Genomic DNA, 15,752 nt, shown 5'->3' on the forward strand with positions numbered 1-15,752 from the left:
ACTGCAGAATAAATGCACACATTAATTTTCATTGTTGTGAGTCATTTTAAAATTTTCACTGTTAGTCATTTTCTATGGTACATAAACGTTAACTGCAGAAACTGATCTTTACTCCTTGCAGTCCCTAATGCCCTGTATTCCTCCCACTTCTCAAACTCATGAGCTTACACACAGAAATGATAGAATTTACACGTGCAGACAAATCATAAGCTTTGAGAAAACTGCTAAAGCGAAATGTATGCATATGTAACAGTTCACCAACCACTCCCCTACCACCCCTGACTCATCCTTCTTCACCCATGACCCCATCATTCCTCTACCTCTCTTACCTTTCTCTCACAGAAACATGTGCACCATTAACAGAGTTCACACATACTGTCACCACTATCCCCCAACGAGACACGGGGGATAGTGACTCACCATAGGGCAGCACGATGTCGAAGTCTGGATCAGGGGCCATCTTGCCCAAGATTTTCAAGCTGTGCACATCTTCATCATGGTGGTCTTCCTCATCATGACTGAAGTCCTCAAAGGAGTTACCAAGGGCAACCTTTGTTAGAGTGGAACACAACAGGGACAAGGTCAGCAACAATATTTTACCAGCTACAAATGCAACTGTTTTCATGCAGAATGCAGTGAATTTAAAACAACAACAACAAACAAAAAACAATGGTTGAACAACCACTAAGTTATTAAGAGGTACACAAAGATGAAAAAACCCATTTTAATTCCAATCACACGTGACAAAATCAATTTCAATGTATCTGACAAAGAAGACCAGCACTATGCTTCAACAATACAAATCTCTGAACTTAGTAACCAAGAGCAACATTTTCACTGAATTAAACTCTTCAGTGCAGAGCAATATTTTGCCTTGTGCTTCCTACTTGCCAGACAGTTTTGGGTTGTGGAGGGTAATACACAATTTCTAGCATGTCAACTACTGCATGAAAGTATACATAAGCCATACTTTTCCAAACGGAAAATGAACAGAATATAAAATTCTGATAGTGTGTTCCCGGCTCTCTCTCTCTCTCTCTGTGTGTGTGTGTGTGTGTGTGTGTGTTGGAATAGGAGGTATGCAAAATACCCAAATTCCTCCAAGCAATGAATGATATACATTCTGTGAAGTGATTGTCAGTGTTTATGTATGCTCCTTGAAGTAGATTCTACTGTATAATGTTTTACTGTTTTTTTGATGAAATCTGAACAATTACTTTTGCAATTTTGATAACATGGGTTTTTTTGTTTGTTTTGTTTTAGTTTGTTTTTAAAAAAAAATAATTATAACCTTCACTACAAGGGGGAAAACAGGAAAGTTAGGCTCATTTAACACAATGATTGTATATACACGTCCTTCAACTGCAACTCCAGTCTGTGCCACACCCACTCACTTCATGGTCACTTTCAGACAGTGTAAGAGGCTAACAGTGACCCATTTGGCCCATAGTGCAGGGGGACAGCACTTTTCATAAGTTCGCCTGCAGATGATAGCTGTTTGATCATTGCAAGTGTGCTTATCTAAAACCATGATGTACACATAATTCACGACTCACACGAAACTGTTAACTCCCTTCATCACACCACCCTCCCTCACCGCCCTAAATAAGTGGATAACTGTAATTGAGGTCAACTCTTGGTTCAGCCACAGAGTTATTCTCAACCTCCTGCTCCACTTTCTCTCCTTTGCTGGATACTCAACTAACCCCCACCCTCCCTCCTCTACGCAAATTATCATTCTAACTTTCCATCACGTCAAGCGAACTATCTGACAATACTTTGCAACACCCAGCACTCAATTCATCATCAATGATTTCTTATGCTTCCACAACATCTTGGATGACAAAATCGCAATTAGAGTTATTGTAACATACTTCTGTTTCAAGCCAAATGGGTAAGGTTGTGTTTTGTCATCTGCCATTTTGAAAGCATCATGAGGGTGGTACTGACAATAACATCCGGAAATTATCATACAGACTGTGATTGGTTGTTGCTCCTTGCAGATAATTAAGTAGACATATCAAGCTCTCTGACTGGAGGCTATTTGGACACATCAACTTCAAAATAGAACTGTGAATAATCCTGAAATGATGCTGGTGCATATGCATGCCATGGGGCAAATAGTGAAGCTTTTTTGCAGACACACACACACACACACATATATATATATATATGTCTATACATCTATATATAGATATGTCATGGGGCAATGAAGAGGTTAATTCTCTCATTTAACCATGCTTAAATGACCTGTGTTAAATATGATCCAAAGTTCATTAATGACCAATGCTAATTACTGAAGTATTTCAGAAAAGGAATTCATGCTTTTGTAAGGTATTTTCCATAATAAAATGCCCATTTTCCAAGACTGCATCAGAACAGGGAACATGACATGCTACACCCAACTTTAAATCACCAGAAATATAAGCAGTCACAGCATGCACAATCAACTATGACTTCATTCTTTAAATTATTTTTTTCAATTATGCATATGGACATTTCTTCAGTCAACTTTACTTTCACCTTGCTTTTCACAATACTTCTGAGATGTGGATGTTGGTGTTTAACTGTGTAAGTTTCACCACTGAAGAAAACCCTGACCTGACACAGAAGCATGACCTTGCAGCTGCCCACTGCATTGTAACAGTAGCTGCGACTCTTGGTGAAGCAGTCAGCAAAGTACACCCCCTGAAATACAAACCACAGTAAACACATAGTGCGCAAGCACTGGCTTGACAGACATTCCTGAAATACATTATGTAGATATATATATGATATTATGTAGATATATATATGTTATTGTAAACAAAATGAGTTTCTATCATTTTAGCAACAAATTTTCACATCCCATTTGTGGAACATGCTAGCAATCAACAACCAGTTAATTAAGAATTTATGCATCATGCGATGTGATTTTCCATGTCACACAAATATAAAAATTTGCTCTGTTGTCATGAATATTTTCCAAAAGCATACAATTGTAGACTGAACTGACGATCTTGACACTGTCTAAAAGTGGGTATTAATGATGGCAAGTTCTTATTGTGTCTTATCAAGGAAAAACAAACAAACAAACAAACAAAAAACAACACACACAAAAACAGAAAATACTGACAATGACACAAATTCTGTTGCCACTGGCAAAGGTACCAGTTCGACAAAGGGGTCACCTTATACACAAACACAACAACCACCAATGGTGAAAAAAAAAAAAAGGGCAAGTGCACCAGGGAACGCAGACCCACCTCCCCAAAGATATTGCCGGTCTTGGGGGCTCCTTGCGGTGAGACGAGCAGCCCTCTGCTGAGGATGGACACTACGTTGGCCATGGAGGTTCCGTGCCACAGCAGGCGGTTGTTGTGCAGGCCTAGGTTGTTCATGGCCTCCGCCTCACCTGGCCGCGACACCTTGTACACTGCATTCACCTTGCACCCATGACCTGAAACACCACAGGCTGCCATCACCAAGCTCATGTCATCTGTACACCATATTGGTCTTCACCCTGTGAGTGGCTGACATTCATGGAGGTATAAAACATTGTACATAATGATCACCTTTAATGCATCATTCATCTAACACACAAGACCTAAAATGCAAAACAAGCACGCACCACTATGCTAAGACAATGCATAAACGATGGTCGTCTTGCACCTGCGTGTGGAAATGATGGCCTAGAGGTAACACGTCTGCCTAGGAAGCGAGAGAATCTGAGCACACTGGTTTGAATCATGGCACAGTCACCAGTATTTTCTCCCCTTCCATTAGATCTTGGATCTAGTGGTAGTCTAGACGCCAGTCATTCAGATGTGATGATAAACTGAGGTCCTGTGTGCAGCATGCACTTAGTGCACATAAAAGAACCCACAGCAACAAATGGGTTGTCTCTGGAAAAATTCTGTAAAAAAAAATCCACTTCGATAGGAAAAACAAATAAAAAAACTGCTGGCAGAAAAGAAGAAAAAAAAAAAGGGGGTGGCACTCTCAGTGTAGCGACGCACTCTCCCTGGGGAGAGCAGCACCAACTTCACACAGAGCAATCTGTTGTGACAAAAAAAAAAAAAGAAAAAAAAAAAAAAGAAAAAAAAAAAGAAGAGAGTAATACAATACATTACAAGCATTTATCAAGACTAAAGTATGTGCACACAGGTTTCATTTAATCATGGTTTTGAAGGACAGATTTCTGTTATACTGAAAGCTTTGCAGCTCGAATTCAGTGGCTATTTAAAATCCAAGTGCATGTCTTAAAACTGAAACTGAAACAGGAAGTAGGGGATCAACAAAATGGCAATTTGGAAATGTGTATAATGTGGAAATGCTCCCTCACATGCTTAATATTCCTATTCACCGCTGTGTTCTCTTGTCATATGAATGACTGTAATGTTCTCTACATTATTCACACAGCATCTGTGAGAAGAAAACATCCACAGGCTGCCAACCTTGTCCACAGAGTTCAACTGAAAGCCTGACTAAATGCGTTGGGTTATGCTGCTGGTCAGGCATCTGCTTAGCAGATGTGGTGTAGCGTATATGGATTTGTCTGAAAACAGTGACACCTCCTTGAGTAACTGAAATGAACTGATCTGTGAATGAAAGATTACATCACATCACAAATTAAGACACTGTAAACAGAAAGCAACAAAATAGTACATTCAGAACCTTGAAAGTTGCACACGATTCTTGGGTACAAGGAGTAACACTATTATCTTTAACTTACACTTGCCACAAGTTGACATCTGAAATTATGAATAAATCCTCCAACTTCTGTCTGTATAACCTAGACCTATCCCAACATACCCCCCCCACCCCCCAATTTTTTCGCAGCACCTTCACAAAAGACCTGTTATCCTTTATTCTTTTTCAAATATTCTACACCATGTCTCCCTGGATCTTTTTTTTCCACTTGGTTTCCAGCAAAAGGCTCCTCTTAGAAGTGCATCTGGTGGTTTTCTAAGGATGTGTGAACTGCTCTGAAAAATTTTGTGAATGTGTTTTCAACAATTTCAGTATGTTACTTGTTATTGCAGAAGGTTTACTGAGCAGTCCAACAGGACATAAATATATTTGTTATAGCTGTTTGATACTGGCATTTCTTTTTTTTTTTCTCTTTCCTCCCAGCATTGTCTCTCCCTATCATCACCCCTGACAGCCACCCCCGTCCTCTTTTCTTCTTCTTTCCCATCTTTTATCACTTAAAGTGTAAAGACATAAAACTGAAGACAACCAAGGATGTGTCCTACCATGTGCCTTCTTCTTTGTATAATATCAGTGGTGATGTACAGCATCGAGCCTCTTTCCTGGAGTCCAATGATCACCCACAACCCTCCCCCTATCATTTTCCACAGTAGGGAATCAGATCTCTTTTTGCATGGGGAAAAAAGTGGTGCTGTGTGTGTGTGTGTGTGTGTGTGTGTGTGTGTGTGTGTGTGTGTAGTGTCCTTACCTGAAGCATTGATGTAGGTGAGGATGTACTGGGTCTCTGGCTCATTCTCACTCAGAGGCTGGATCTTGCAGCCCATGCTGCGGTAGATGTAGTCGTAAGGGTTCATCTCTGTCACATAGCAACATTACTGTCAAACACAAACATTGCGTAGACACTCTGCTATCGACAGGAAATTTTCTTCCTAAAATCATGTTTAAGTAACATACTTACCATGACCCACTAGTGCAGACTCCGTATACACATTCTGCTCTCAACAGGTGATGTAAGAGGTATGTGTAAGCTCCAACACTGTGTAGACACTCTACTATCAACAGGTGACTTAAGAAGTGTAAGCTCAAACACTGTATGCACGCTCTGCTATCAAAATGCAATATATGAGGTGTCTGTAAGGTCAAACATTGGATAGACACTCTGCGATGAACAGGTGGCACAAGAGGTGTGTAAGCTCAAACAGTGTGTAGACACAAGGTGATATATGAGGTGTGTAAGCTCAAAATGACTAGTCACACTAATATCAGAAGATGGCAATAGTTGTACACACAATCTTTGATCAACAGGTGACACAAGAGGTGTGTAAGCTCACCACTGTGTAGACACTCTACTAACAGAGGGTTATGGAAGAGGTGTGTCAAGTATGTGTGCAGGTGAGAGAGTGAATTTAGATGTGTGGTGACACATAACTGTAGAATTTACATCAACAAAAAACAAACAACCCCCCCCCCCAAAAAAAAACACCCCATATATATATATATATATATATATGACAGGGAGAGGTAAGTGCTAAACAAGCAAACCAAAGAAGGTGAAACAGGGCAACATTACCAGCCGGTTTGTGCTGCGATCCCAGCAGGATCTTGCAGGCGACCTCCATGTCCATGAGGTCAGCCACCAGGCGGAAGTGTTCCTTCAGAACCTTCTTGTCCCGGATGGGGCGGATGGCCTCGTACTCATACCCACCCACCGGCACCAGGTGGTAGAACTCGTTGGTCAGTGAAGCAATCTGAAAAATGTGGGGTACAGGCTGAAACGATGACCAACAGTTTCGATAGTGATCTGAAAAATGTGGGGTACAGGCTGAAACGTTGACCAACAGTTACGATAGCGATCTGAAAAATGTGGGGTACAGGCTGAAACGATGACCAACAGTTTCGATAGTGATCTGAAAAATGTGGGGTACAGGCTGAAACGTTGACCAACAGTTACGATAGTGATCTGAAAAATGTGGGGTACAGGCTGTAACACTGACTGACAGTTATGGAAAGCAAATGATTACAGCGGTGGATTCCACCTCAGTTTCTTGAATTCAATCCCCAGTTTGAGCACCTGGTGTGTTACAGGCAGAGATTTTTTTGATATCCAAGGTCAATGTATTTGCAGACTTTCTAGTACCTGATCAGCCTACATGTGTAAATGCATGCTGACAATCAAATAATCACACCTAAGATCCTGTAATCTATGTCAAAGCCCACTCATACATCAAGTGAGCATTGGAGTTGCTACCCATACATGTAGAAGAAGAAGAAACGCTGATGCCAAGTTCACAGTCTCAATCTAATTGCACAACAGGTTTCAAAGCCTGTAGTCCCATGTTATTTCTGTTTTCACAGCACAAGTTTCAGAGCCTGTAGTCCAATGTTACTTCTGTTTTCATAGCTCAGGTTTCAGAGCCTGGAATCCATGTTATTTCTGTTTTCATAGCTCAGGTTTCAGAGCCTGTAGTCCCATGTTATTTGTTTTCATAGCTCATGTTTCAGAGCCTGTAGTCTCATGTTATTTCTGTTTTCATAGCACATGTTTCAGAGCCTGGTCCTGTGTTATTTATTTTCAGAACACAGAACCTGGCTGCCTCATCAACAGAAACCGAGGTCCTATTTTTCAAAAATTCAAATACAAAAAGAAATAAAAATAAAATCTGGCTGCTTCTAGCCAAGCTGACTCCAATGGGCCATTTAACACAATGAAAATCAATTAAAAAAAAAAAAAAAAAAAAAAATCAACCCTAATATTACTACACTCAATGCATCTGGTCTTGAGTTATTATCTTTATCAAGGTCATCCTCTTCAGTTTTAGTATATTTAGTCACCTGTTTTTAAGTCACACCAGTGTCAAGGAAAAAACAAAAACAAAGTTACACTGAAATGAAACATACTCTGGGGAACATCAAATCATTTTTCTCTTCTATTCTTTGCAAACACGCTGAGCAGATCTTCCCACAGTGAGGCAGCCAGAAGCAACAATGAGCACTGGTTAGACATTCACATGGACTTTGTCAGGCAAACTACACACCACAAAATGTGGAGAGACAAAAACATCCAAAACCAAAAGATGAAAGTTGTTTTGGTCTAAAACCTGAGATGGGAAAAATATGACTGTCAAAACAATACCTTTTCACAGTTGGCCTGGTATTCTTCCATGGGCGTAATGGTCAGATTCTTCTGCTGCAGATTCACTGTGGCTATCAGTTTCCTGTCACAAATCCATATCACAAATATAACACACAGTCACAAATGTGCTAAAGGGCATAAATACTGCATCATATACATACTCCAGAGCGCTCAGCAGTAAAACCTGTTAAAATGTAAGTTGTGTGGAGACTGAGTAAGAGAGATAGGTGGGGAGGGGGGAGGAGATAGAAAGAGAGAAAGAAGAAAAAGCTGGTCTTTCAATCTTCCAAATACCCATAACCTACTCATGCATATTCTTTCCTCAAAACTCAAGAACACGCTCCGGTCCTTTAATTCAAACTATCACTCATGCATATTCTTTCCTCAAAACTCAAGAACACGCTCCGCTCCTTTAATCCAAACTATCACCAATGCAGGAAAATTTATATGGGCTATATTCTTAACTGCTGCTTTTATCATTAGAACAGAATTCAGATAAAAACAACAGATTTTACAATTACACACTTCTTGTATTTCGTTTTAAGAGTAAAACAAGGCAACAGACTGGGAAGGGGTTGGGGAGAGAAAGAGGGGAGGAGGCACAAGCAACATATGGCAAAGAGAAAGTAAAAACAAAAAAAAGAAGAGAAAAACAAGACAAGGCAGGGTTCTGTTCTTGGAAATTAAGTGACAGAAAGAGACAGAAAGACAAAACATTAAACTACAAACAAGTACTGTTACTTTTGGTGAGACACATGCATGCAAGCTTCAAGCCTTTAAGGATGCACTGGTCAATGACTACTACACTCACTCCAGCTCTAGCAAGATGTCTTTGGCTTTGTCCAGGGAGCACTGCATAATGCGTCCAAAGGGCATGAAGTCTTCATCCAGACCCTTGGACTTGGCTGCTGATTGGAGCATGGTCACACTCGTCTGTGCACACACACAAAGATATTCACTAACCTATGTGTATATCTACAGCTCCCATCACAACTTCAGTCCTAATATGAACATAGATTAGAAATAAAAGTAATAAAATAGTAAAAAGTGATTGAATATGATCAATTCCACCCCCCAAGAAAAAAGATTCATGGTTGAAAATTTATATCAAAACTGTATATCCAAGTGGATATCAACATACTTTATTACAAAATTCTGACTGGGCTCATGTTTTCAGGCCTGGAGAAACTGTAAATTTGCACTCACAAAGCTGAATGATTCCATTATCAGAGACTGATTCCTTTCCACTAGTTCTGATCTAATTCATTTCAAAATCATCACATTGCAGCACATTACCAGTGAAAGAATGTTCAGTTCTCTTGAATACCAGTCACAAGTGTCCATCACAAAAACAAACAACAACAAAAAATCACAGGACATCCTATCCTACAAAAAGTGCCAAGACTTCTGACCCAAACTTCCAGTCTGCCTGACAGGGTTTCAGCCAAGCAGAAATCTGTTGCACAGTGTTGAATTCTCTACAAAATGTGCAACAGGATTTTGTTTACCCACCAGTTCTTGAAGAAGGTCGAGGACTGCAGGGTTCAGCTTGGAAGTCACTGGGGACTGGAAATCAAACTTCACTTCTTTGCCCTTCTTTGGTTCATCCAGCGTGGGCATCAGGCGATACTTCTTCTTGTGTTCTACAAACCTGGAAAGAGAGGAATTTTTATTTTTTTTTTTATTTTTAAAAGGTAGTGAAGTGAAGCCATAACATTATCCCCCGTTTTCTTCTGAAACACTTAACCTCAAATGCAACCTCTGCAGTACTCCTGACTTTAGTAATGCTGTGAAATGAAATCAGTAACTGACATTCTCATACTTCTGGAGAAAAAGAATGTGAACAATATGATTCAGAGAGGAATGAAAATGAACCACCTGGTACCTTTCTCTAACATCACATTTGGGTTTTAGTTGTGCATTCATAAAGAAATTTTATCTTGCAGTACACTCACCTGGAAATACAGAGGTGCAAAAAATGGGAGGAGATGTAGCGACAAAACACATCGTGGCTGTTTAACAAACGTGAGCTAGGCAAAACCAGCTTCTTATTGGTTATCATAATCAATTTATCACCTATTTGGTGATAACCAGATCTTTCACTCCCAGCTTTCTTCTTCTTTCACAGATGCGTATCAGCCTGGAGTCATACCTGTCTAAGTGGTTGTAGTCGTTGCCAGTTTTCTGCCTGAAGACTTTGCAGAATTCCTTGATGGCATCCTCGGCGGTGGGGAAAGGTGTATGCTGCCATTGACCACGGTCGCCGATTCGCCCCCAGCGAGTGAACAACACGTACATGTCCTTGGCTTTCTGTCGCACAACCTGTGTCAAAATCTTTTTTTTTTTTTTTAAATGTATATATCAAAAGCATATCAATAAATACAAATAAACATATATGAGAAGTGAACATCTCGAAATTGTAGCAGAATTCAAATTACTTAAAGGATTTAAGACTAGCAAACACAACAGAAAATTAACATCTTCCAAAAGTTACCGCATTTTGTGAACTCAGCAATCCACTTTCGACCTTAAGCTCCATGGTTATGGTGAGCTTTAAATATACCAGAGTGAATTAAACATCTCAACTTTCATACACAAGGAAAGGAAATCAAGAGAATCCAGCACTTCCTGTTCTTCCTTTATAGAATTCCTTACCTGCAGTTTGTAAAAATTGTACATCCCCCAAGGACCAGAGCCAACGTCTACCTTCGTTAACGTCACGTCATATGTAATATTCTTCGTCTCATCTTGATAGACTTCCCTGTAATGAACAGATTGTAATTATAAATAAAGTATGATCAGATACACACATACTACACAAATGTATTATGGGGAGATGGACAGATTACAAATATACATAATTTTGCATTTAGTAAAGAAAAAGTCTGGCACTGTCTCCTTGCCTCCACAAACTTGAACTATTTCATCTCTATATGACATATACATTGCTAAACAAAGTGCACATTAACAATGAACTGATCTACTGGGTTGCAAATACCTGGTATGTTGGAGAAAATGAAAGAAAGCAAGAGCTTGAAAATGTGGAGATCAGTATCAAACACAGTGTGGCTGAAGAAGGGAGTCTTATGGTGTTACATTTGATAACACTTTTCCAAAATTGTAGCTTAGGTCATCATCATGAATATAAGCCAAGTAATTCAAGAACTCTGAAGCTCTGCCTTATGTAGCAGCACATACATTTGCATCTGTACATGTTCTAGATGATTTGCACATTCCGAGAATGTCCAGTGGCACAAATTTTGCAAAATTTTCTCGAAATGTCAAACAATAAGACGACGAAGAAGAAGAAAAAACAAGAGAGAGAGAGAAAAAAAAGCCATAACAATTACATAATTATGGTAGTCCAGATTCAGGAAAGTAGTATTGGTCAAAAACCTGAAAAATACAGTTTCTCATGCCTACTGGGTTATGAAACAAGGCAACATCTAATTCAATTGCAATACAAATTAACTTCTGAAGAGAGAGAGCCAGACATAAGAATATATGTGCAAGACAACAGAGAATGAGACAGAGAGTGAGTACTCAGAGATAAAGATAGTACCCTGTTGTCCTCATTTCACAGTTGGAGTCCACTTTGGGCCTGGCGGGTACGGTCTCCCCTGATGCATCTTTATCCTTATCCAGGTCCGATAACACTGCCTCAGCATCACTGGCATAGTCTACCTTGGACCCATCCGCCAACAACCCGTCAGTCACTGTGAATTCTGTCAGGGTCAGCTTCTCTGTGATCTCCTGCAGAAACATCTGTACATGCTAAGCGTCAGTCACAACCTAATAGCTACCTCACCTTTTTCCATCAGGGACCATCAATTCTATAGAGCAAAAACATCAGGGACCATCAATTGTTTAAAGCAAACACAGACAGTACCAAAACTTATACCCCTTGACAATGTGAAAAGTGAGGAAAATAACAAGAAGGTTGATTTCTGTATCATTTAGGACCATCACAAGCTTCAAAGTGTTGGTAAACTGTTGTGAGAAGCATGCACAAACAAAATAAAACAAAAAATCAGACTAGCAGACAAAAAAGACTGTGATTTACAGCATGAAATGAAAGTCTATACTACTATCAAACTCACGAACAGCAGAATCAACTTTTGTCCCTGCCATGCTGAGGGAGAAAGGAGGTGTGGACCAAAACTGAAGGCAGTGCACATTTTAACCTTTTTCTTCTTATGACTCACTTTTAACTGTTTTCTTTAAATCTGCCTTTTACAAACGCAATATTTTATTTTATTTTTTTTTTTTAGCTTGCGCAACTGTTTCCCTTAAACCTGCCTCTTCCCCAGTACTGGACTCACATTTGTCAGCATGAGTGCAGAGTAGATTCTGGTGGCCCCTGCCATGAGGGCCAGGTCTTTGGGCATCTCCCCTTTCATGTCCGGTTTGTTGGGGATGCCGCCTGCTGCCACCAGCACCTTGATCACTTCACCATTGTCAAATGACCCAAAGTCCAGAGAGAACACAGTGTGATGGAATGCCGTCATTCCCTGAGGGTCCGTGTCGTTCAGACGAATGTTGCTGGTGACGGACACGTGTGGCTTGACGACTGAAAGAGAAAAAAATGTGGGTACTGACATACACTGATTTCGCAGTGAGTTAAGGCCTAATCAGCTGTTAGGCATCCACACACTTTCCCTTTGCCTCTAGTGACCATACCACCCCCCGACCCGCTCCCCAATTCTTTTTTCTCTACAAATCCTTTCAACACCAAGTCTATTTCATGTTCAGAGACAACTACAGGGATGGTAAAAAAAAAGAAAGAAAAAGAATAAGGGGAAGGGGTGGGGGGGCTTGCATACTACTAAAAGAAAAGTATGTGTAACCTGTACTTTTCTGTAAGGAAAATGAGCTCACTATCCAATTATAATGATTTCACTTGAATTCAATGATTTTAAAAGTGGAAAAATCCTGCAATGACATGGATGGAAATTTCCATCATTGGACACTGTTTCATACTCTGGAAGGGACAGAAATTTCCATCCTGGGGTACAGAAGGGGCTAATTTTTATAAACAGATGTTGTGTAATACATATGGTTCAGTTCACATGCTTTGATGCCTCTTTCATGCTGTAACTCAATAAATACACTTTTAAAAGTCTCACTGGTGCATAGCCAAGTCACAAGCAGAGGCTGTATCAGGGCTGTAAACACTTTAAAACAATAACATCTTTAAATCAGAAAGCAAGACCAGACATATAATTAGTTCCTCAGACATGTAAAATACAACACAGTACGAAGATTAATTCTCTTATATCTTGTTTAACTGTGTTATATGTTAATTTTTTGTATAATTCTCTTCCATAACCATGACTTTGCTGCTATTTCATACATCTTCAACTTTGATCACAACTTTTTAACTTAGATCATGTATAGGTTTTTATGTGATGCACTTCTTACCTGTTATGTAGTTGTTTTATATTTTTATCAGGTCTGATTTTAAAAGATTAATTTCTATGAAATCATCTATTTGAAACATCTTTTATTTATATAATTTTAATCTTAACTCATTTAGTAATGCCAGGTAGCTCCCCTGACTTCCCCCAGATGACCAGTTTGTATGGGTAAGAAATAAAATCACCAAAAAATGTTAGAAATTATGAACTGAAAACTTCCAAACTGATCAGTAACATAACGAGTTAGTTGGGGACAATAGACAAAAACTTCCTCCATTCTTATGATGTCATACAGTAAGATGATGAAAGTATCAATGTTTTTTGTTCAAAATTTGCACACACTGATGACCTGTTTACGAATCCAGGAAAGCACAGTGAGTTTCAAACACATTAAATTCAGAATGCTATATAGCCATGATAGGGCCCCTTCGTCTAATTCTGTTGTTGTCTGCTTTGTGACTGAGAAGAAAGTGGGTCAGACGCCACGAAGTGTCACTTATGTGTTCTGTCCAGAATTTGTATTTTTTTTCTTGTAAAATTTTGTGAACAGGTACAACGATGTCATGCCATCTTCTTACCAACCATAGCCAATGTTCCAGAAAATGGGAAGTGGTAAATGGTTTGGAAATACGATTTTATTCAGGAGACGTACAACCTATTATTGGTATGACTGTGAAGATTTTTTCCCTGCTATATTTAAGCCATGTTTGGTATTGGCAGACAAAGTATTTCCAGAGAAAATGGTGATGTTAAAGTTCAACATGGACACAGAGACACAGATACACACACACACAGACAACCGAACACTGGTTGTAACATACTCACTTTGTTTACACAAGAAAGTCAAAAACAACACAAGTCAAAATGGCAAAGAACACTACTAACGGGCAGTCACTGTACATCCCATTGTTCATAACAATTACAGCACCAAAAAACAGGATGAAACACACATGACAAAAGTGTTTTATTCATGGACCACGTGACCTTTAGAAATTAAGAGACAAACTGTACTCACAGTAAGTTGGTTCCTTGGAGACTTTGACCAAGGACTTCTGCTTAGACCGCAGTCGTGGCGGACCTTCCTCCACTGGCTCAGCTGGCTCCGGTTCCTCCTCCTCCTCAACAATGTCTGTGTCATGATCACTGTCGTCCCCTTCCTCATCCTCCTCCTCTTCCTCATGGGCCTCCTCCATATCCCCATTCATCCCCAAGTCTTCGTCCTCCAAGTCCTCCGGTACATCCTCCTCTTCCTCGATGTCCTCCTCTTCTTTGTCTTCCTCCTCTTCAATGTCCTCAATACCAGCTTCCACGTTGTCCTCACTGTCCTCCTGCCCGGCATCTTCATCCACGGAGGGGTCTTTCTCCATCTCCTCCGCCCGCTTGTCCGTCTTGATGAGGAAGATGTTACGAGAGAACTTCTTCACCAGCACCGGCTTGTCCGTGGCTCCCACAATCTGGGATGCTTTCTCTTCTTTGTCATGAATGTAGTCGAAGTCAAGGAGTAGCTTCACCATTGTTATGTCATTCTGAAACCCAAAACATCATGCTGCTTACAGCCCAGCCAAACACAATGGCACCATTTCACGGCATGAAACACAAGCCCCCATATGTAAAATATGCGCAAATTTGACAAAAAGACAAAATACACAATAATCATTATGTAGTATTTTTCTCATTCCAGGACAGAAACACATACCTAAATAAACAACAAGAATGTCCAGATAACATGATCACATGTAAGCAACACCAAACAAGCTAAAATGAAGAAATCATCCAAGCAGCCCCGAAACACAACAATGCCTGTTGACTCCATCTTGCACATTTTCAACAGCTTTCACTGAAACACAGATATAGATTTACTCCATTCAAAAAACCAAAAAAAACCCAACAAATCCAACATGTTCTTCTACTTTGATACAGAGCAAAAACTCCCCATTTTCACAGCATGAATAAGTGGAGTGCAACCTTCACGGAAACAACTGAGCACATGTCACATGTCTATCTGAAGAATAATTTCTCTACTGCTTATTTTATAATGCTTTGTAAAAACGTTTCACAGAACCCACCATCTTGACAGCATGAATGAGCGGTGTGTAGCCCATGCTGTCCTTGAAGTTGACGCTGGCACCCTTTTTGAGCAGGTAGCGAGCAAGTCCAATGTTGTAGTGACGGATGGCCAGGATGAGTGGGGAGACACTCTCAGGCCCCCTGGTAGTGAAGTAGTCAGGACCGGGGGAATCTAGGCGGGCTCCAAACAGCAGCACATCAGGAAGGGGACGGTCAAACAGCGTGTCCAATGACAGACCTTTCTCGATCAGCAGGTCAAGCCAGGACCTGCCACACAAAGACATACACTTGTGATGTTGTCACAGTACTGTAGATTTCGGGAGAGACAGTGTAACTAAAATGTGGATGATGGTGACAGGCATGAAGCAGAGGTGAACAGATACACAGAGATGACCCACTGATTTCAGGATAAAATCAGGTCGATAGAATCAAACCAGAGGAAA

The 15,752-nt window shown here is 40.1% G+C and overlaps 1 protein-coding gene across 3 annotated transcripts in view; it reads right to left on the reverse strand.

Moving 5' to 3' along the window:
• LOC143296161 (poly [ADP-ribose] polymerase tankyrase-like) overlaps positions 1–15,752 on the reverse strand; it is a 73,996-nt gene that overhangs the window by 5,998 nt on the left and 52,246 nt on the right. For all 3 annotated transcript variants that reach the window (XM_076607970.1, XM_076607969.1, XM_076607968.1), the window contains 14 exons: positions 15,309–15,576; positions 14,258–14,768; positions 12,148–12,395; positions 11,388–11,578; positions 10,481–10,586; positions 9,978–10,147; positions 9,338–9,476; positions 8,637–8,758; positions 7,826–7,907; positions 6,263–6,440; positions 5,441–5,548; positions 3,246–3,439; positions 2,602–2,688; positions 421–550 (listed from right to left, as the gene is read on the reverse strand). In XM_076607970.1, coding sequence (XP_076464085.1) covers positions 421–550; positions 2,602–2,688; positions 3,246–3,439; positions 5,441–5,548; positions 6,263–6,440; positions 7,826–7,907; positions 8,637–8,758; positions 9,338–9,476; positions 9,978–10,147; positions 10,481–10,586; positions 11,388–11,578; positions 12,148–12,395; positions 14,258–14,768; positions 15,309–15,576 — 2,534 coding nt within the window. The remainder of the gene's footprint in view (positions 1–420; positions 551–2,601; positions 2,689–3,245; positions 3,440–5,440; positions 5,549–6,262; positions 6,441–7,825; positions 7,908–8,636; positions 8,759–9,337; positions 9,477–9,977; positions 10,148–10,480; positions 10,587–11,387; positions 11,579–12,147; positions 12,396–14,257; positions 14,769–15,308; positions 15,577–15,752) is intronic.

This window comes from Babylonia areolata, chromosome 21 (assembly GCF_041734735.1).
Source record: "Babylonia areolata isolate BAREFJ2019XMU chromosome 21, ASM4173473v1, whole genome shotgun sequence".
NCBI classification, from domain to species: domain Eukaryota; kingdom Metazoa; phylum Mollusca; class Gastropoda; order Neogastropoda; family Buccinidae; genus Babylonia; species Babylonia areolata.